General features: G+C 38.5%; 1 protein-coding gene across 1 annotated transcript in view; it reads right to left on the minus strand.

Moving 5' to 3' along the window:
• The window catches only part of SLC10A7 (solute carrier family 10, member 7), a 142,290-nt gene that overhangs the window by 94,441 nt on the left and 24,312 nt on the right, over positions 1–23,537 (minus strand). The window contains exon 5 of the mRNA XM_009867366.1: positions 2,204–2,242. Within this exon, the coding sequence (XP_009865668.1) occupies positions 2,204–2,242 (39 nt within the window). The remainder of the gene's footprint in view (positions 1–2,203; positions 2,243–23,537) is intronic.

Genomic DNA, 23,537 nt, shown 5'->3' on the forward strand with positions numbered 1-23,537 from the left:
ATTATTTTCATATTTTATAGAACAACTTTTACTTCAAACTAATGTATGCATTATATATATTTATTTACATTTAATGTTCACAAGTTGATCATGGCAAACTTAATAAGTGACTACATGCTAGTGACGTTCAGCAGCCACCCTTTTAAAGGCCATGTAGACCTACAGCACTGGGAAATGGGTAAACAACTCTGGCTACATATTACAGTCCCTGGCCTACCATCATCCCACTGCATATTTAGTCATAAGATTCATCCTATCAACTTTAAAACTCAAAGAGTTTGTAGGAGCAAAGCTTTCAGTAAACGTATTTGTGATTTATTTGCTGTCACACTTATACATTCCCTACATAATTACAACTTCAAACTACGATACCACAATAAGCATCTAAATGTGTATATAGATTTATAACTTAATAGTGGGTACTTTCTTAATAATTTCTTTTCTTTAAAACTCGGCAATCAGGAAAAAAAACAAAAACCAGCTGGTACTGTGGTTTGATCCTAGCTGATCTTCAATATTTTTGAAAAGTCTTTCCTGGGAGTTTTCTTAATTAGAATGTTTACTGTAATGCTGCTCCAAGATTTCCAATGAAATTTGAAGTGAATAAAATGTGAAATGTAATTACATGTAAATGGAACGGAACTTTGCAACTATCAGTTCATGGAATTAAGATCAAAACCAAGATCAAGAGTATTATACGAACACAAAAACTAGTTCAGCTTGTTTAACTGAGATTTCTTCAAAGAGCTACAAATAGGTTCTAGAAACTAAAATATGTCCATGCTGCTTTACTAGAAGCCAGCATTGTAGTCAGATGGTCTGGGGCCTAAATTGTTATTTGAAGTCAAGAGACGTTCTCCTAATGACAGCTGAATTGAAGCCTTTGGGCATTCAAGGAAACCTTCTGAACTGAAAGTGGGGGACAGCAGAGAAAGTGGAGGTTGTGCCAAGCTAGAAAACACCACACACACACACACACACACAGATGAAGAGTTGCGCTAACATTGGGGTTCCACAGTTTCAGGCAGAAAGTACCTTCCTCCCATTGGAGGGGGATATGATAACTTACAAAAAGGAACAAATATGTGGGAATCGATACTTCAAAAACATGAAGGGTCGTCTATAGCCACAAAACTTGTATCTACTTTCCTAACTTCAACCTACTCCCTCAAAAAAGCGGTAGTGCAATGCCTAACTTCAAAACGCCATGCATGTACTTTTGGCAGTACAATTTTACATCTTTACTCCAAAACTCCGGCTTGTCATAAGCAAGAGAGTTATTCTGTACTTGTGGTTTTGATTTTAATTTCCTAATTTGAATTCTTTTTTCATTCATTCATTTTATACAGCATAGTCCCCTTTCCAGGGACACAAGATTCAAATCACGAATGCACACTTTTAAACACGCACAAATTTTAGTAAAGAAGTTAAATTATTAGCTGCCTAAATAAATAAAACAGTCGCAGTAGCTTGCCTACATATAAAATAGTTTGCATTTAATATTCATTAATATCTCTCTAAATAACATAACAAGAAAATAAATCTAGTCTTCTTTTCTTCATAAATATATTTAGTGTTCTCTGCAGTGTCCTTTCTCAATCTTTGCAGACCATCAGGCACACAAATACTGGTTTTGCTTTTTACAGAAACAGTTATAGTTCCAGCCGGATTGATTGCTTTCCCATATCTAGCTATTTTAGTGTGTTCCTCAGAGACACTGAGTGGCTTCACTGACAGTGAAATATGCTAAACAAATGACAAGTCACTGAGTAAATTAGCATCTACTCTCTGATCAGCTGGGTCATGTTTTCTTTTCAAAATCCATGGCCTCTTGATAGAAAATAATGAGTATTTGATGGGCCTTATTAGAAAAATCAATATATTGATGCCCATGCCTGAAACATCTGCATAATAATAGATTCTGTTAACCCATTAAGGAGAAAATTAAGATGTGTTTACACATTATTAATTTACCATGAGCAGAGACAATTTATTCACTACTTTTCTCAAGAGTTTAACAAAAGGAATAGAAATTGTAATATCTGTACTTAATGGCATAGTGACATAAATTGAAAGACGATTCAAATTTTTGCCAGCTAATTGGCACAGTTCCACCAACACTAATATGAAAAATACAAACACACCAATAATACCGTTAAAAATAAGACTATTAAAGCACTTGCTATAATACTGCATTACTCACCAAAAAACTTCCAAAAGCAGAATTAAATATAGCAGCTGCCTGAAGAGAGAAAAAGATAAATATCACCAATGGTAAAAAAAGCTACAGTATAAGAAAAAAAAAATTAGTCCCCCACCCAACGAGCTATTAGATTCTCCAAACACACACATATGCAGAGACCATTAGGCAGTTAGCCACTGCTTAAAAAATTGCCAGTGGCCTGTAAGTTATGAAGACTGATAGGTTCTAGTTTATGCATTCATAAATAATGTGCTGAAATGGACAAAGGCAGGAGGAAAAGAAAATCCTAGCCGGTAGAACTAAGAGGAATATCCACATGAACTAAGAATATTACACAGAATCTTGATCTCACTGCACTTGTTCTAATTTGCCAGGAACATTTTTACATATTGACATATTAATCAAATATAATCTGATTTAACTAAAACATTGTATTTTCAAAGGCTTTTAACTATTTTCAATGGAATACTAATCAAGCAAGCAAATGAATTTAATTGTTCATCCTAATAAAGTATTGACAAATTCAGAAGTTTCTGTAGTTTGACCAAGAAATTTCAAATAGGAAGAAAAAATACCCCCCCCGCAAAAAAAAAAAAAAAAAAAAAAATCACAATAACCCCACAATTCTGAGGCCAAATTAGTACTTTTTAGACCATAATATTTTAAAATTAAAAAATAAACAATTTTGATAATGACTTTAGAACTGTTGGTGCTTACCTAAATATCCAGGAAATAAGGCAGCAGTATTATTTCTTAATATTAACTCATTAAATTCCAGCAAGTTAAAACTCGAGTCTTGAATAGCATTCCCCAATTACCAAGAAAACTCTTGTATGGGAGCCAGTCTGATGATGAAAAGCCACACAGCAAAGGTAAAAGGAAAGGGAGGTGGGAAATCTACTATTTACATGAGGATTTAGAGCAGAGTCAAACTAATCACCCTGGGCGCTTTCAGCCACAGATTAGTAACAAGTGGATGCTAGCAAGTTTAGCAAGTTTGAATAAAGTCCAAAATCAGGGTAGGAGCTGTAGCTGAACCTGCCTTCTGCTCCATACGACGATGCAATGAAAATGAATGGGTAATGAGATCCTTGGCTCTAGAGAGCTTAGCTTTCTTATTCAAGATCATAATTAATTCAAAGCTTTGATAATTTCATTAGATTCCTCCTCTGCTGGCCCTATCAATAAAAGATGGCACTGGACCGCAGCTCCTCAGTGGCCCAAATACAAAAACAAATGCAGACGGGGAAACCTTTACTGACTTGCTTACTAACAGGGACAATGGCATATGGTTCCCTCCGTGTTGTGGAGGGAGCATCTGAACAGATACAACTAAATAAAACATTATAGTTGACAGTTGTAAACTACAGTAACATATTTTAACACCTCTTCCTCATCAGCATTCCTTTTTTGAACATAAAAAAAGAGGCACAAGTCCAAACAGCTCCCCTTGCCAGAGATCACAGCAGAAAACTACTTAAAACAATTCTTCAACAAGTGTGAATTAAACTGGGATTTTTCTACTTGCATTTGAGGCTGTGCAGCTGATGCTTTCAAGTGGCAAGAGAGAGACACATTACACCCATGCACACAAACTTACTGCAAAGAGTCACTTTCAACACAGTAGATGGCCTTGCAAATAACTTCTGTTGACATAACTCTCTTAAAGTTCCTAGTATCATTATATTAAAAAAAAAACACAACAAAACAAATAAAAAAAAACCCCAAAACATCAGGTTTATCATGTCTCTTTGTTATTTGTTGGACAAGTGCCATTCTTCTACACAGACTGATTGTATTTGACCACTTCAATCTTATAAAGAAGCAGAAAGGTCCCTTTCATGACGTCCTGCCTCTGAATCCACGAAAGAGGATCTACACTCTCATTTTTAGACATGCTTACAGATCTCTTCCTTGCAAAACAGACTTTGCTGTATAATGCAGTGGAAATCAACTGCTAAGATCTGAAAGAGAGAAGCATCTGGGCTCCGCTTCTGCACCAGAAGGCTGGAAGGAAACTTAACACTCCCCTCCTGCCCCTGCAGATTCTGTGTGCAGTCACAGCTACATTTCCGTCTGCTACAAAGAACCTTATCACCCACCCTCTTCAGGAAACCTGGCCTAGTCCACACAAAATGGACAGAGAGGACAAAAAGAAGCCCTTCCCTTCCAAACATGCTAAATTTACCTCCCTGCCTCAAAAATACCTGGTCCTACCAGAAGCTGTGTTCAGGCCAGGCTCTGCAGGTGAGCCTGCCAAGACCACGTCTACTGATGCCAGCGAAATACCTTCAGGGCTAGACAGCTCTCAGTCGCTTTCCTGGTCATTTCTGTGACACACAAAGGACAAAGCATCAGCTGGCAAGAACTGATACAAGAATACTGCACATCTAGCTTGAGCCACATCGGTGGCTACCAATCCCGATTTGAGGATCATCTAGAGGCATGAATTTTTTTACCTAAAATATGCTGCAACTCCACTTCCAGGAGAAATTCTGGACCTGGAGAGGTGGTAAAGAGGGATACTAGATGGTTCTGTGGTGGTGATACTGGAAGATGATATTTGGGCCATCAAACTTCTTTTCTTTCTTCCTTCCTGATCTGCCCAGATTTCTGGGCTGCTTTGTTTATTTTTAAAATTCTCAAGCATATAACAGGTACTAATACAATAATCTCAGGTGGATTTTATGGTTCAGGTAATCAGCCGGTCACGTGCAAAAGTCATAATTCATGACCAGTTTGCAATTTTTAATTCTCTTTCTCCAAAGTGTCAGAAATATTCGACGACAGATGATTAAACTCTTTACAGTCAAAAGAAGAAAAAAAAAAAAATCAGGAAAACCACGAATTAAGCTACATTCCGATGATTTGCCTCAGTGAGGGATTATTCTACTTGCAGGGGTCTTTTAATAAACATTTCTCCTGCAAAATAAACTTAGAAGTATTTTTTTCTCAACCCCCCAAACCTGAGGCTTATATTTGTGATTCTGTCTCAGCTTAAGCAAACTGGTAGAAGACTCCAAGTTGTAATTAAATGTACCTAGTAGCATGACCCTGTAGAATTTAAACACTTTATGCTTCCAACTCCCTTCTATCAAGAGGGATAATATTGCCTACATACCTCACAGGGCATTGTCAAAATTAATTCATTGCTTAAAAAGCACTCTGAGATCCTTAGAGGGATGATAGAAATAAACGTTAGCGCTGACACATGATACAGCTAAGCTCTTAGTTTTCTATTTGAAACATTTATTAGCCACTATTATTGTATACGTTTTTGTAGTGTTTGCCCCTTTTGTGCTTCAACAGATATCAGACTACTTGCAGACAGCTTAAATGAAATGGTAAAACATGAAAATATTTAGATATCCTTAAAGTACCCCAGATTTGCATGTGTTCGCAAACAGTTCATTGCACTTACCGCTAATACGAGGGAAGAGTTCTCTATAAAATCAATGGCAAGATCATTTCAAAAGGTAAATGCATAACTACATATTGAAATGCAAGGTCAGATCACATCCAAAATCAGCAGTAGTAACAACCAGACTAATTATTCAGGCTTACATCAACTTAGAGACAAGACTGAAAGTCACTGCCAGTACTCTTAACAGGGCTAGCAAAGACGAGCACGTACATCTCCACTTGACTTTAAAATAGAACACAATAATTCCACTAAACAACAAATCTACTTCGTATTAAGCAGGTATAATTTCAGTCAATTCTGTAGGGCCACTGGGTTTGAAAGAACTCTCTCACTGGTCTGCATCTCCAGGGAGGATCAGTTGGCCTGGAGAACTTTCAAGTGAGCAGTAACCAGCCCATCTCTGAAGGAATCCTATCTGGGAACATGTGGCAGAAAACTTCCTCTTCCCATACCCAAGCCTAGTGTAAAGCTTTAGCCCTTCATCTCTCATCTTATCCTGGAATACACACACGAAAAATAATGCTAAGATCTGTAACAGTGACAGTAGCAAGATCCAAGACAGTACTCACAGCAACAAAGGCTAGTAAAAGACAAAAAAGGCAAAGCCACAATGAAGGAGCTGAGCCCTTCCACACAAGTGGGTACCCAAATGCAGCAGCAAAAACATGTAGCATTCAAGTACACAAGACCAGGCAGCAAATCAAACTAGCATGCTAAAGGTTTGGATGACATTAAATACAGAATACATTCCAAACTCTGTTCCATTTCCTTTTATTTTTGTATCAAACTAAACTATCTTGGAATTTATTAGACTAGAAATCTTTTTATAATTATGTAGCAAGACTACATTAAAGATGAGAAAAAGACACAGTGGCAATATTTGGAACACCTGGGTCAAAAATCAACATTTTATTGTTATCATCAGGATTCAAATGAAATCGTTCTGCACAACTCAACTGGAACTAGTTTTTTTTGCTGCAGAGTCACAGAGAAACAACAGTGCCCCATAGCTTCATATGTAGACAATATAAAAAAGTAAAAGGTTTTCTCGTCAATACGTATATATTTTTTAACACAAAAACATATGATTCTTGAGTGCCACTTGGCAGCCTTTAGAGAAATAACCTTCCTAACTGTACTTAACCCTGAGCTTACCCCCAGGCATCCCACAGCTGTGAGGATGTGAGCTATGCATGCTAGGATTTGTCTGGCCCTGAGTCGTCCCTGCTCTGTGGAAAGGATGTTCTAGGGCCGAGCAGAGTACTGAAACTCAACAGCCTCAAAACAGCTCAGAAGGAAGTGGCCTGGGCATCATACAAAGCCGATCTCTGTATGTCTGCAAGTACCTGTGGTTAAAACCTTATTTTCAGACAAGCACTAAGGGGATATACAGCTCAGGTACTAGGCATAAGACTAAATATGCTATTTAATACACATGGCACGATGAAGAAGAGAGAAAAACTTGGGAGAGTAGAAAAGAACTGGAGAAAGACAAGGACTCTAGCAGTACTACTACAGGGCAGAGAACACAATGCTGTAGTATAACATTTCAGAGTGTTTATGCTATTAATGTAAAATTTAATAAATCTACATCTCCTACTGGACTGGGAGAAAAAAAAAAAAAGGAAAAAAGACTGCAGGAAGTGATGGAAATGGTTTGACCAAACAGGACAGAAAATGAAATTTTATCTACCCAAAGAGATCGGTGTAGTTGGAGAGGTGGAGGAAGGATGCAGTAGCTTGACTGAGTTGGCAGAGTCCCTTTAAACAACTCCTTCAATCTCCTATTTAAAAATAAAATCTCATGTGAGTGTTACCACAGCTCATGTCTTAACTGCTGTTTCCATTAATAAGATGTTACAGCTCTGTAAAAAGCTATTTGCCACAGCACTGTTACCACAAACAGAATATAAATATACCTAATAAGGTTTAATCTGTGTTGCTGTTCATAACTATTCATCTGAGTTCAGATGGGAGAAATATATATATCTAAGTTCTGGGTTTTGAGCACTAAATTGAATCAGGTGTCCTCTTCTCTTAAGAAAATTAAGTTGCTTTTGTGCAAGAGTGTTTTAATGAGAACAGAGCCTGCCGACATTGATAAATGGGAATGACACCAGAGAGAGCATGTAAGCAGGACAATATGTGCATGTTACAGTCTTACAGGCTATTTTTCACTGACTATCCTGAATGACTTCGCTGTTTCTTAAGGGGCCTATTAATCTCAAATTTAGTTATTACACAACGTTTATTTGAACATATATTCTGTGGATGATGACAGTTAATAAAGGAAATCTTTTACAAGCTGTATTTTTACATATTGTTCCAACTGCAGCTCCCAGTCATTCCACTGTATTGATGGAATAACATAGTTATGATGCAGCTTTTAAAAAAGGCACATATATTCAGATTCTTTTCAAAGCATATGGGGACTCTTAAATAACTGTTAAAATGCATATAAAAATCCTGCTACAGCACTGCAAAAAATAAAGTGGTAGTGTTAACTGCTCAACAAAACCTCTAGCTGCAGAGTTGCCCCCTCAAAGGCAAAGCACATGCCTTTTCACTACTCCAGTAACATCTTCAAGCCAAAAATAGGGCCCAAATTTGACTCTTGGAGATATATATACACTCCATACTGAATTCAATAGAAGTTGTAGTATGCATCTTACATATTAATTTGGCTTTGTGTTGTATGCATAATAAGGTACCTCATCAATGATACTACGTTTAAAAAGCCCCCAAACTAACACAAAACCCCAAAACCAAAACAAACTCCAGTTTCCACAACAATTAAATTTAAAGTCCAAAGAAATTTTTTTAAAATCTTAACTAATGTTCAAAAAGTCAACCAAAGACACACCAACAGAAAAACCCACCCAGATATGGAAGAGATTACATTTTTATGTAATCTCCTACAAGAAGGCTGGGGAGGGACTTTTTACAAAGAGAGTCCCCTGACAGGACAAAGAGAAATGGGTCTAAGTTGAAGGAGAACAGATTTAGATTAGATCTTAGCAAGAAATTCTTCAGTACGAGGGTGGCAAGACTTTGGAATAAATTGCCCGGAGACGCTGTGGGTGTTCCCTCCCTGGAGGTGTTCAAGGCCAAGTTGGATGGAGCCTTGAGTAGCCTGATCTAGTTGAGAGGCGTCCCTGCCCTGACAGGGAGGTTGGATTAGATGATCTCTAACGTCCCTTCCAGCCTAGGCCATTCTATGATTCTATGATTTATCCACTGCCACGTTTCCTGTGGTCCAACACAATTTATTGACTGCAAAAGATATCAGCTAATCCTTAACCTACTTCTGCAGTTGTGCTGACAATATAAAAACATTTCTTTATTTCAGTCATGTTGAAAAACCGTATGGAAATGACACTGAAAAGGCACTAGAAAATGAAAACAGAATAACTGATGTGCTGTTTGTTTGCATTTCAGTGGGGGAACATCACCCAAAGAGCAATGTCCTCCAGAACAACTCATTCAGTCATGGATCCAAAGCTGCACACACTACAGATTTGTTTCAGGCTGGCAGAAGTTGCCGTCACTCGAGCCCCAGTTTGTGCTGCTTCAGCCAGGCTCAGCATTCTGCCACAAGCAGTGCACAGAAACAAGCTGGGGGCTCTGCTGGCAGAGAGTTATTGCCTCCTACACCTCTTACTAGCCAAGTTCCTTCTGTTGAAAATCAGTCTTTCACTCCCTCCATTTTTGTAGTTCCTCATAACCATCATCGCCTGTTGGTAATAATACTTACAAATAAAAAACCATCCATCAAAAGGATGTCAAAAGGCAGGCTTTTTAGACACCTTATTTAGTGTATGTAGTACTCTCCACTGAAGGATTTCTCTGCTTCACCAATAGTTTTAGCAATGCTAAAACAGACAGAGAAAGAAAACTATCCTGCTTTCCTTCCCTCCATCAGAAATGGTAACTTCTCTCTACCAAGAGCAATTGGCATGACTCAAGGTTGTTCTGGAGGGTTAGCACAGTATTTCTTGTTCAGAGGCAGTAGGAGATGAAGACTAAAAAACAGTAGAGTATATACATTACAGTTTTTTTCTAGAGAGTAAAAGCAGAATGTAAACATTTGTTAACAATTCAAATGGCAAACATTAAGCACTCAGATCTCAGGAATTCTTATGGGTCAGTCTGGAATTTTCCACCAATACTCATGTACAGTATAGTAGCAAGAAACGTATGCTGAGTAAAGGTTGGACAGCAACACTGTCCTGTACAGCTGGATCATTTTACTTGAGATTACTTGTGTAATTGAGTAGAACAAAAGCAAAAGCCTTTGTCATCAGTATCAGAAAGATCACGAGAAGGAAGTCAGGAAGGAAGAACCTTTTTCAGGAGTTAGAATGTCCATCATCACACTGAAAGAACAAAGATTTAATCTCCTCAGGAATAGAAGAGATAAGAAGAGGCATAGCACACAGTGCCTGACTAGCCTGTGCTACCAGCTGTACAACGCTGTCGCTTTGTTCATAGTTTCTTTGTTTTATCCCAAATGCCGCAGAACAACCCATACCAGAGGCTCACGTGGCTGTGTAGCATACAGAATCACAGAATGTTAGGGGTTGGAAGGGACCTCTGAAGATCATCTAGTCCAACCTTCAGCCCAGCATACCTAACCACTACACCATAGCCTCAAGTGCTAGATCTACTTTTTTCTTTAAACACCTCCAGGGTTGGTGACTCCACCACCTCCCTGGGCAGCCCTTTCCAGTGCCTCACCACTCGTTCCGTAAAGAACTTCCTCCGAATATCCAATCTAAACTTACCCTGATGCAACTTGAGGCCATTTCCCCTCGTCCTGTCATTAGTAATTAGAGAGAAGAGACCAGCACCAGCCTCACTACAGCCTCCTTTTAGGTAGTTGTAGAGGGCAATAAGGTCTCCTCTCAGCCTCCTCTTCTCCAGACTAAACAAACCCAGTTCCCTCAGCCGCTCTTCATAGGGCATGTTTTCCAGACCTCTCACAAGCCTTGTTGCCCTTCTCTGCACCCGCTCCAGCACCTCGATGTCCTTCTTGTACTGTGGTGACCAAAACTGGACACAGTACTCAAGGTGCGGTCTCACGAGTGCTGAGTACAGGGGCATGATCATGGTGTGATGCTCACAAGGCTTACCAGGGCAAAGAGCTATCTAGGACCTATCCTGAAACACAAATGTAGGCAATGCACACCTTTTGTGACTTCATGTCTATCCCTTCAAGATGCTGGAAGATATTTCCTCCTTCTAACAACTATGGTCCATTTCCTTTCACCAACGAGAAGGGCAGTCAGCAGAGACAGGCACTAAAACTCTTACCTCAACCTTGCGCGAGACAGTCCTTGACCAGCCACAGCTCAAGCCCTGTGATTCCCTGAAGCTGTAGCTTAACCTTCCTGTCCTTCCATCAGCTGCAGTACAAAACAAAGTCACACTCATAAGACACAGTGCCTTCCAGTGTTGGGTCCTACATCACCGTATCCCTGTGGGGAAGTAACCTGAACATCTACAGTGGACTTTTGAATACCAACATGAATAAACAGAGGTCGTTTCTCTTTTTCTCTCCTTTACTTAAAAATGCAAATATTAAGATCACTGCCCAGTGCCAGTGTAAACATTCAAGCAAGCAGTGATTTAAAGCTGACAGACTTGTAACAACACTGAGAACATTTTTACATAACCATCCACATACTCTGTGCTCTAGCATCTGACCTACTCCTCCACAAGCTCCATACAGCTCTGAGTTCCCAGGAAGGCTATAGCCAAACTTTTCCTATGTATTTTTGTCCCCAAATGGAAAGTCCAATTCCAGTTTTCCTAGACACAGAAACAGAACATAACTTCCCCCTTCCACCTAGGTGCTTGTAAGCTATAACCCTTAGCAGTCATACATTTGACCTCTGAAACAGACCACACTTCACAATTAGAGGGCAAAAAAGAACCTAACTAGTCACTGACACTTTGGTACTATCCACAAATCCTATGCACATCATGCATTTGTTAGTGACTTAAGGCTTATTACCTTAGCAATGAAGAAACTAACTCTCACACCAGAACAAATGGACTCCTGAAAAATGATTTAATAAAGGAGGCTCAGCTGAACAGCAGTATACAGGTAACTCTGCCAACTTGATCCTCTCTCACGGTCAAACACTTCATAACTGTAAGTGACTTTCACTCTGAAAAAAAAAAATTACTGTAGAAGGTATCCTCAAAAGGATACAGAGCAATAACAACCTCCCAAACATATTTTTATTTAAGTTCACATTTTCCAAGATCTTAAGCTGTGATAAAAACACTTAAAGGTCTTGTCCCCTGATTCTCCTGGAGACACATCATCCATAACATGATTAGAGGTCTAGTTAAACAATGCATCCCACAACTCCAAAGAGTATTACTTCCCTGCTGAAGTGAAATGAAAGCACAAGGCCACTTTTTAAAAGGTGCCCTTTGCATTAACTGTAAGGCTGTACCTGCATCAGTATTTTTCTATAAATATCTCACTGTCACATTGCTTTCTGGGCAGTTAGTAGCAGAACCAGACATTTTAACTGCTATGCCATCCAAAACAGCCCAGAATGGCATTGTTATTAAAGTCCCTGTCACTACTACCACTGAGAACAGCTTCACTAATAGCTCTGCAGTGTCAGGAGACGAGAAATAAAACACTAGTGCAAGGAAGGCCACAGCATGGGAAGGCTAGCTGAAGTACCACCTTTACAAAATAAAATGGAAAGCGGACCAGTGCACAGATCCACGACCCCCAATCTCATGCCAGAATGTGTCACAGGTCACAGTTAAAAGATAAGGAGATTTTCATCTGACAAAATATTTGTTCATATCTCAAAGTTGTTCTTCTTTTTAAATATTACTGCTTTTTTAAATTACCTCAAATGTCAGGCTTCACTGTAAACCAGTATTGTAAGGTACTGGAAATTCCAGTTTTATGAGCTTAGCCAAAAAATCTCTGCACGCTGCAACATTGTGACAGAGGCAGAACGAGAAGGGAAGGAAAAGTAGCATACTGTAAGGAAGAGGTCGGCATATAGCCACTGCCTGAAGGTAAAAAAGGAACAATTTTGATACACGCAACTGCTTTCTTTTAAATGCTACTCAGATACTTCCTGTCATCTAAATTAGCAATTCATATAACTAGAAGTTATACATACACAGAGTAAGTACATACATGTGCATCTTTACATATTACATATCCCCAAAATTTGACCAAGGAGTTCAGCAGTGGATAAGTAATAACTTAAGCTTTTTTTCTCTGAAGACAAATTAACTACAACATTCCTATTTACCACCACCCTTCTTTTGAACCATGCCCCAGACATCTTTAAATTCTAATCAGTTAGTTGCCCCCCTTTTCCAAGAGGATTGTTACACCCTCTAATCCAAAGGGAGTGCGACAAGGTGGGCTAGTCTTCATTAAAGTGCAAGGAATAATACTTAAATGCTAATTAAGTCTAGGTCAGCAACTTGATTTCACAAGCACTTGGCTAGCAGTAGTAGTATATCACTAACTACAGAAATGCTGAAACTATTCTTTGGAATTTTCATTCATATATATATATTTTACATAAACATATATATAAAATGCATAGTGACTCAACTAAATTAAATATATTTTTATTACTTCCTTTAAGTAATTTATTCTCTAATGAAATAGAATACTACATAACTACTACTTCTCTGAAGAAAAGGTGGAAGGAAAACATTGAAATCTATGGATTTCATGTACAGAATTCTACTCATGTTCTGTGGAGAGCAGAGGCACACCAAAAGCTGTGCTAGGTGCAAGCCTAAGAAATGCAGAAGTTTGTTTTATTGCAAAAGGTCGCAAGTCTGCCATCTGTGTTAAACATGCTCTTTGTGGCAGCATTCACAGAGGTTCTGCAGTTTCCACTTATATCCACAGTTGGCTGAAAACAGCATAGAGAATATTCCAGTATTTAAACATTTGGTTTAAAGCTAAGTTCCCCTCACATCTAGAATCCCTACTCCTCATAAGACTGAAATTTTCTTTTTTAGCCATTTTGGTTTGAGTATTTTGCTGCTTTCAGCTGAATTGCTCTCATGCCTAATGGAAGATGGCCTCTGTCTGTGTTTGTTGCTGCACAAAGCTTTTCAGCTGGTCCACAAGGCAGCATTGTTATTGAATTCTTATGAGGTACTGAGAAGATACAGCCAGGGAGATCAGTTTATCAAGAGAAATGAAAACAAGAAGCACCTAAGTTACACTGAAAAATGTGGACGATGACAAAATTACTGCAAACCTGACCTGAAACAAAATATTTATATACAGATTCTTCTGAAAGAAAGCAGAAACATTTCTACAAAGTCTAAATTGCATACACAGAAGAAAGAACAAAAGAATGGAAAAGTTCCCAATGCAACATGGTCTGTAGCCCAAGTTCCACATGTCTAAAGCAGTTATTACAGAATGAGATGCATATCAATACAAAAGAAAAATAAAAATGCAGTTATTGGAAAAAACTCCTTCAAATGCAAAACACTTCTTTTATGATAATGTATCTATTTTTCAGCATTTTGTGGTTTAAACTCTCTTCTCACCTTACTGATAAACTGTAGAGACAAGGCCAATGCATTATGATTTGCCCATAAATTACTCCAAAGAGAACTTGATAAAGAAATCAATAATTTTTTGTTAAGTACAAAGGCTCCAGCAGAACACGGATCCTGCTAGTACCTATTCTGTGACAGCTATTCATCATGGGCAGCCAACAAGGCAAAGGGCGTAGAAGCCAAATTGTACTCTGTCCCACCATCTAAGCCCAAGAACATCCTGCATCTACACACTCAAACCAAACTAAGTTTGCAGAAGCAATCTGAATTCATAATTCTTTTTCACCTTAAAGTACTTCAGTAACATAAGATGCCCTATGATACATAGGTGGGCAAGGCTGTGTAAGAAATGCATTCACGACTGCCAGGTCAAAAGTAGGAGAGCTGCCAACTTTCCTGCACAGCAGGAGGTTCCCAATGCCAAGACAGACACACCTTCTTACAGCAATGCAGAGTAGCAATACATGCGAGCACAAAACTAAGGAACAGAGCTGGGATATGCAAACAAACATGTCAAGAGTAGAAAAGGTCACCTTATACACTAGAAGCAATCACAAAGCACATCTTATACAAGCGCCAAGTACCAGCTAAACATACAAGGAAAGCACTTCACCTGTCAGACAACTTTATATATGACACACTAGCTGCATTTCATATAAACAGCTCACACTTTTAGAAGTTTAATTTGGGTTAACAGCTATTTCCTCGAGCAGTCTCAGATCAACGCTTTGGGGGTAAAATAGACAAATCAGGATGGTAAAAATCACGCCTGGCTGGTGTTTCAAGGCAAGTCTTGCTACTGATAGAAGCCTGATAAAAGGTAGAGAAAGACCCTATATCAGGGGTCTCCAAACCCACCCAAACCAAACAACTACCTGTTTACAGAACAGGTTTTCATCTCTCACTTACATTCATTTTAAAACCAAGTTGTTGTGCAGTCAATTCTATTGCAGAAAAGACCTCAGAAAAATACCACAACATAGTCACAGTCTCGTTGAATCAAAGTTCAATTTGCTCCAACACCATAACAAATACATTTCTGTAATCTGTATCTATCTCATACTCTTGTGGAAGTATCAACGAAATTCAGAGTGGTGTACTTATCCACAATATATAAAAGAATAACATCACCACGGTAAGCTGTAGTGTAGCAATATAGTGGCAGAGCATGAAACAGTAATCAAAGTCCGGAAAAATACACCATTGTCAGCATTGTACACTGGTACCAGTTTATTATAGCACCTCGGTTTAAAATAAATCAACCTAAGTGCCTGCTTTGGTAAGCACTTCAAATTCACTGTACATCAGCATTAGGGGGGGTAACGCACAAAGAAACAAACCAGGAACGGGGACTTGTAAATAACAGTTCAATTAGCAGAATTGTATTGCTCATTTCCTCATAAACTTTCCGTCCGCACCTACTCGCAAACCCTCCTACAGCCTTCCCCCCTTCATTTACATATCTGTGCAGCCCCTGTTCTTTTTTTCTCGAGAGCCCCTTTGCCCTTTCAATCATGAAGTATATTACTCCACTGTCAGAGCAAAGCAGTTCCGAACAACAGGGAGCCCAGCTGGGATAGGAAGAGGGCAGCAGGCTCAGGCATTAACATAATAATCCAACTGTGTTCCCCCAGGCCCTTAGGGCAGACAGCATATTAGGTAGGGCCTCCTGCGCCGGCCTGGGTGGAAGCTGCTGGATCACCTGCCCATCAACCTGTGGCAGTCGCCCCCACCTTGGCCAAGCCAGCCCTTGACAAACCCTGGTGCCCAATTACCTACCCACAGAAAAAAAAGAGAGAGAGAAAAATTAAAGACACACGTCCATTCTTCCATATCCGCTTAACATACCTGCTACACATTCTTATTTACAATTTAAATGTAGCTCACCACACCGTTTCATCGCTTTTTAACTTTGGGGAAGTCTGGGTTGTTTTTTTTTTAATGGGACCTACTGCTGCTGCCAGCAAGAACCAGATCTTTGAACAAAATTTCAAGTACAAAGCACCACTCTCCAGATGCAACTTTCAGCCCTACATATCCTCCGGATTTTTCCGTGAAAGAAAGAGCAGGAAAAAAAACTGAGAAGGCCAACATATGCCCTTTTTTTATTCCTGTGCTTTGCCAGCCAAAGAAATCAGTTTGGGGTTGGCTAGCTTATTCTTTCTGCAGCTTTGCAACACTAGAGGATTTTCAGCAGCAAAGGTATTTACAACCCTTGGTACAAGGCCTGCCACCTCACAGCACACGGCTACTTATTAAAGAATAGAGCCCATGACAAGGTTTCAGCTGTACAAACACACATTCAAGAAATTTCCAAGAATCACCATATGATGCTGATTTCAGATGCAAGACCCATAAAAACATCGCCTTGAAAAACAGGTTTATAATTGTACTACTCTTCCAAACTAACATTTCTTAATATCTAAGAAATATTCCTACATTTCAAATGCTTTAGCTAGCAAACTCAAATAATAACTCCAAATACCAATTTGCATGCTCCCTCTATCGAGTTCTTTACATTTAAAAAAAACTGTTTACATTTATCACACACTGGATTTCAATGCAGTTCTCTTAGAAATTCTTACTTACAGTATATGTGCTGTTTGTACAGAGCACAAACTCAGGTACTTAACATGAAAGAAGAATAAACACACTGCCAGCGAAAGATACTATTTTCTTATTAGACAAGACAATCTCAAAGACTACTAGGAAAAAAGTCTTTGGTTCTAAAATAGCTTTTAATTTCATTAAAAACTACATATTCTCTAATTCCCCTTAACAATGGAAGGCACAACAGAAATGTAATATAGTCTTATTAAAATAATGTTTTGCAGACTGTGCAAAGCAAGATTTACTTGATTGCTTGTGAAGTAAAATTTTGCTAACCTCATTAATTTTCATTTATCTAGCTCTCAAAGAAGGAAACATTCAGAAGCAATTTCATATTTTATTTTTAATGCTCAGTTGTTATATCATCTGTACAAAGATGCGTAATGCATAGTAATACATGTCACAATAGTCTGTCAGAGAAAGCCCATGGAAAATAATGCCATAATAATGCTAATTTAAATATTTAAGAAAGCAACGGTTACAGAAGTTCTGCCTATTACTATTCCTTGACTACATAACAAAAACTGTACAATATGAAAATTGTGTCACATTTTAAAAACATTTTGCTTACAAGCAATTAATTCTCTACAATGCAGACATTCTCTTCTACTACCACAGTCACGATAACAGCACATACCCCTCTGAACCAGAAATGGAGATGCAGATAAAATAGCCCCTTGCGTTGATTTTTTTTCTAGGTCACGGGGTCACCAATAAAACATAGAGTAGCCTAGGGGTTTGCAAAATATTTTAATATGGTTAAGAGTCTTATACAGGCACAAGCGCATATATGTACTAAGAGTTGATTTAGTCTTTGCAGATCTGCAATTTAGGGAGGAAGAGCTTTGCCAACTATCTTGTGATCCTTCCAGTCATCTCCTTTGCCCCACAAACAAATTACCATCACACTGGTGACATCAAATTGAATAGTGCTTGGGACATTAATTACAGCTTTTCTCCTTCAACACCTCTAAACATAAATTACTTTGGTTATCCATAAACGAGGAAAAGGAGCTAACATCTTTAATTAAAAGAGATCAGAAAAAAACACTTGTAGTTTGCTAGAGATTTGTTCCAATCCATTTCCTTCCTTTTCCAAATTATACATAAAAAACTCCACAAACTAAAGTAGCAGCAAGTTGTACATGACATGCTGGAAAACTAGAAATTCAACAGCAAGAATTCTTTACCAAGAATTTAAGTATTATCATGTAGTTTTTGCTACTGGTGGTGAAAGCTTTGTGGTTACAGGCGCGTTGCGAGCAGACAACAGAAAGCTGCAATGTTAGTTACATTGATCACTTTTCTTATGAATTCAGATGTCGCAAATAGAACATGCGAATGGAAATAAACTTGTGAATGGAAATACGGATTTTTCTATTTATTTCATGGCATAATCTTTAGATTAGATTCATGTCTCAGCTAAGTAAATAGGAGATTTTTAAAAATTTCGTTTTATACAGTCCAAATTCAGAACACTGTAATGGCTCAGATAAGTAAAAAGGAATCTGTGGCTTAAGCTTCTAATACAGAATGTGCTGTGCTTCAGTTGCAATGAGCTGTATAAAACAGTGTGAACTCTCCTGAAATCACTAAATACACAAGTTCCAGTATGGAGTAATAAATACAGGTTGTTTAAAATCTGTTTCGTATGACAACATAAAAAACCCCGTATTTCCTTGAAGTAACAAACTACAAGATCCATGATGATGAATTTAAATTTCCCTTACAATTTACCCTTCAATTCAACCACAATTTTCTCCCAAATGCTTTTCTTCCTGAATAGTTCTACAGTCCTTGCTGTGTGGTTTTACTCTTAAACACTAGAGAGTATGTTAGTGCAACAGACAACTGGTTCCTTCCACACATAGCTGTGCCAGCAGAACAAACATGACACTGCAACCCCTAGATGCCCATGAGCCCTAACTAGAGAACACTGCTCCCACAGATCTGTAGGGGACAGTCTCTTTAGTTTTTATGTTTTATCCTTTACAAAAGTTATTTCAGATTTGTAAAGACTCTCTTGTAATGGAAGTACCCAGAAGGAAGCAGTATTCATTAATATGCAATATAACACCTTAATTACTCAAATTTATTCAGCTTGTTGTGGTGGGTTGACCTTGGCTGGGTGCCAGGGTCCCACCAAAGCCTCTCTATCACTCCCCTCCTTAGCTGGACAGGGAAGAGAAAAATATAACAAAAAGCACACGGGCTGACATAAGGACAGGGAAATCACTCACTAATTACCATCACGGGCAAAACAGACTTGACTTGGAGGGAAAAAATTAATTTATTACCAATTGAATCAAAGCAAGATAATTATAAATAAAAATAAATCTCAAAAACACCTTCTCCCACCCCTCCCTTCTTCCCAGGCTCAGCTCTGCTCCCAATTTCTCTACCTTCTCACCCTCAGCAGAACAGTGGAATGAAGAACATAGGTTACGATCTGTTTGTTACACATTGTCTCTGTCACTCCCTCCTCAGGGGCAGGGCTCCTTACACTCTTCCCCTGCTCCAGCGTGGGGTCCCTCACACAGGAGACAGTCCTCCAGGAACTTCTCCAGTGTGAGTTCTTCCCCCACGCTACAGTTCTTCAAGAATCACTCCAGGGTGGGCCCTCTTCCATGGAGTGCAGTCCTTCAAGAACAGACTGCTCCATCCATTCTACACAGCTCCCCCTTCCCTTGCAACTTAGAATGGTACCTCTCTATCCTATGAATTTAAAGAGGTTCATAGTATCAATAAAATAATTAGCTACACCTGCTGACAGCCATAGGGCCTGAAAGGTTAAATAACCCTGCATCATCAGAAAACTTTGCCCTCACATTTCTTTAGATGATGATTTTTTTCAAACACCACTTTGAGTGTAGAGCAAGACTGACGAGGAACACAGCTGAAAGCCAGGGGGGACAAGAGAACAGCGGTCATGGCCATGTTGGAAGCTGCAGACAGCAGGCATACCTTTGTCAGGTCAGCTTTTGGGGTTTCTTGCTCAATTAAAACATTCTGAAGAGAGACTGTCAAGACTGAAACAGATAAATCAATCTTTTAAATCACTCCAGGGATCTCTTCTTCAGTTCTCACTCAAAAATGCCACTTAAAACTGTTAAACACATTGTAATAAGGGCAATAAACTGCAAACACACATTCAGCGTGACCAGAAACTCACATCCTCCCACTCAAGCATACACACACAGTATTTACCACACATTAATGTTACGTCATGTTTAAGGAAGTGCAATTGTAGCAATCATAACAAATAACAGGTATCTCTGATAACTACAGTTTAATATTCAAGAGGTAGGAAAAAATTGTTCTCAGTCTTCAATTTTACAACAGTAGACAATTTTATCATTTAGGGAAATTAGACATTCCACTCACAATCTTGGTATTTCCATCTGGAATATTAAAAAAAAAGCACAGAAGGCTGCAGTCAGGTTTTTCTTTCTCTCTAGGAGCCCCTGATTCTAAAATCACTACAAGAATTCAGAAACAGCACTTGAAATCAGAGTTTGTTATTTCAGAGTATATAATTAAAACACAAATGTTGATCACTAAAAATATTAATTAGCATTTCATTAGAATATTAATATTTCATATTAATAATATGAAAAAAGCAGTAGTGTGCAGGCATTCCTATCTCTGGGATTAAACATTAATTCATTTTAGATTAGGAAGCAATGAACTAAAACCACTATCCCCACAAGTTAACCATTCTTATTGACACAGTTCTGGATAGGAAGAACACCAGACTTAAGGATAGCACAGCAAACAAAAAGAAATCATGCTAACTTCAGACATTTACAAATTACCACAATAAAAAGGATCTAGATGGGTTACATAAACTTGCTACTACAACCATATTGCATTTCATTATTTTTTTTTTAAACTAACACGTACTTATGCAACTACCAAAAAGAACAAACAGTTATTACAGGCAGGATTGTACTGGCAAGAAAATTTAACCAACAAAAGGGTTAATTAGGGATACAAATTTTCTCAGACTGTTAATAATGGGAACGACACATAGTATGTGCCCATAAGTAATTCTCAGGTATCTTTGATCTTCAGCCCCAAGCGGTTACTGTTGCCTACCATACCCTGGCCTCTGGGACTCTCTCAGAACCAGACATCTGGCTACTTTGTTGTTTTAGACTAATCTCATCCCAGGAGAGCTCAAGAAATGACACCAGGCAAGGAGGGTCCTGGCAAGGGAAAAAACAGTACGGTATCAGCAGATTTTTGAGTGGACTAGAGTATCAAAATTGTCTTCAAATTTCTATAGGGATCCTGTGGCTTCTCTGCTCTCCAGCTCCGCTTTCACTCACAACACCAGAACGCACGTGATCCTGTTTTAAGGAACTGTTAATCTCTTTGGAGAAGCTAATGAATGATAATCCAGGCAAGAACGTGTGACAAAGGCAAACAGAAGTAAAAAAACCTGCAAGGAAAGGGTGGATTTAATGAAGACTTTATTGAAAGGTCAACGCACTGTGTAATCAAACAATGTTTTTAAGAGCCTACAAAAAAAATCGGCTCCAACATCCAAACACTCCATTTTTGACTAATTCATAGGTTTTAGCCACCAGCAGCGTTATCCCTGAAGTATGACCCTCTGACAACTACAACAGATTCAGCTGAGAGCCTGCCTGGCTGCTCCAGGCTTAGAAATAGGGCAATTCACAACTCACTGAATGCACAGGGGTAAGATGGGCTGCAAACACAGAGAATGGAAGATTTAATTCTGAGGCCAGGCTCTCCTGCCATCAGAGGCTGCCTGGGTTTTGCCACAAACCCTATTCCAGCAGATTCCCTTTCTCCCAAACCACTACAGCTTGCACATGCTTCCTGCCTGCACTCGGCAAGTGGCACTTAGACCTGGAAGAAATCAAAATATCACGTGTTTTTCTGAGGGCTGTAAGCATGATCGTACAATGAACATTATCCCAGACACGTAGTTTCAAGCAGCATAGTTTTTAAAATCCAGGGGTGGCATATAACGATACCAATAAGGAAGAGATCACTTCTGTGCAGGCGTACTTTTTGTTTCAGATGAACCACTACACACCTTTTCTTCCCTTCCATTGGCAAGGGTAGGTTAAAAAGAATGGACACTAAGTAAATCCAGATTCAAATCCTTTTCTGAGGGCAGGCCTGTTCGATTTAATTTTGCCTCAACTGACAATATTTTCAAATTGTTCGGAACAGAGCTTTGGAGAAACTTCTGAATAATCTGCCATATCACACCAGCTCCCAAAGAAAAATCCCTGCCAAAACCTTCAAAAAGTGCTACAGACAGAAGCAGTTTCAAAGTAGTATGCTAAATTCTACTAGGGATCATGCTGTTACAGAGCATCCTACTTGCTTTTACTTCACGTTTCTCACACCACAGCTATCCTGCTTTCTTCTAGCAGCAACATTCCTCACTCAGTGTGAGAAACAATACTAAAAAGTTACTTCAATGTATTTTAGCGGTTTCCTAATGCACTGTAACAGCTGGATCAAGAAGAAAAGAACCTGTGTTTCACAAGCTTTAGTTACACCGTATCAACAGTAAACAAAACTGAAAAATTCAGCATACTTCAGAGGTATTCAGAAAGATGCTATGCATTTTTTTCTGAATATGAATCAAGCAAAGTCCCCTTTGCTTTCTTACCAAGCAGGTATGTTGTTAGAGTCCAAATTATTAGTTTAAGTAATTAAATTTTTTAAATACCACCAGCATCAAGACAACATAAACTGTTTTGTATGCTCTCTATATACAACACTTGCTCAAAAAAGTTTCTCTTAAAAGCTTTTGCTGTGCTATCAGCCTTTCACATTCTAATTAAGGACTTTTGTGACTAACGCAGTTTCCAAGTAGCTATGCAGCTTTACACAACAGAAACAAGTAAGAAAAAGTCATAAGATATTCCATAACACCAGATTAAAACCTTATATCATATTAACACATCACCTACTGCAGAGCAGTCCAGACTGCAGTGTAGCAAGAAAAGTATTGTAAGGTAGAACAGGTCAAATTAATTTGGTTTAAAAATTATTTTTAAAAGTGACTGTATCAGTGGAATTGGCATTAACACAAGTAACACCAAGAAAATGAAGACTAATTTTAATTTTTGTTATTTTGGGCACTGAAGATGCTTAATTATACCCACTGTCTTCACCTGCCATAGAATTTCAACAGTATATCCCACACACTTACCTCTCCCCCTACTTCTTTTAAATCATCAGCAAACAATACTCCACACACGAACATACAAAATCCACCTCACAAAATACAGAGGAAATAAACAGTCAAAGCCAACAAGCTCCATACTAATTCTATGTATTAAATACAGAAAATACAGAAGATATCGATACAGGCTCTAACAAACATTCACAGTGTCTAAAACCATATTTTCTAAGATTGTCTTAAATACTACAGTTACAGCGTGGACATACATATTACAGACTTATTTCCAAAGACATATGCCATTGCCAGGACTCCCAAGAGCAAATAAACAAATGCTTCAAAACATAAATACTTCTCTGTTTACTCTCAGTATTGATTTACATTCTATGGGTATCCAAACATTGGTAGCTAATGCTGCCTTGCTGTCTATTATGAAATTACAGCTATTCAGTGAGGTTTTCTAATAGTAAATAAAACTCCCCACATCCATTCTCCAGAAACACGACAGCTGGAAGAAGCAAGAACTGTAGCATGACAGGAAT

The sequence above is a fragment of the Apaloderma vittatum genome, unplaced genomic scaffold (genome assembly GCF_000703405.1).
Source record: "Apaloderma vittatum isolate BGI_N311 unplaced genomic scaffold, ASM70340v1 scaffold284, whole genome shotgun sequence".
Classification (NCBI taxonomy): Eukaryota; Metazoa; Chordata; class Aves; order Trogoniformes; family Trogonidae; genus Apaloderma; species Apaloderma vittatum.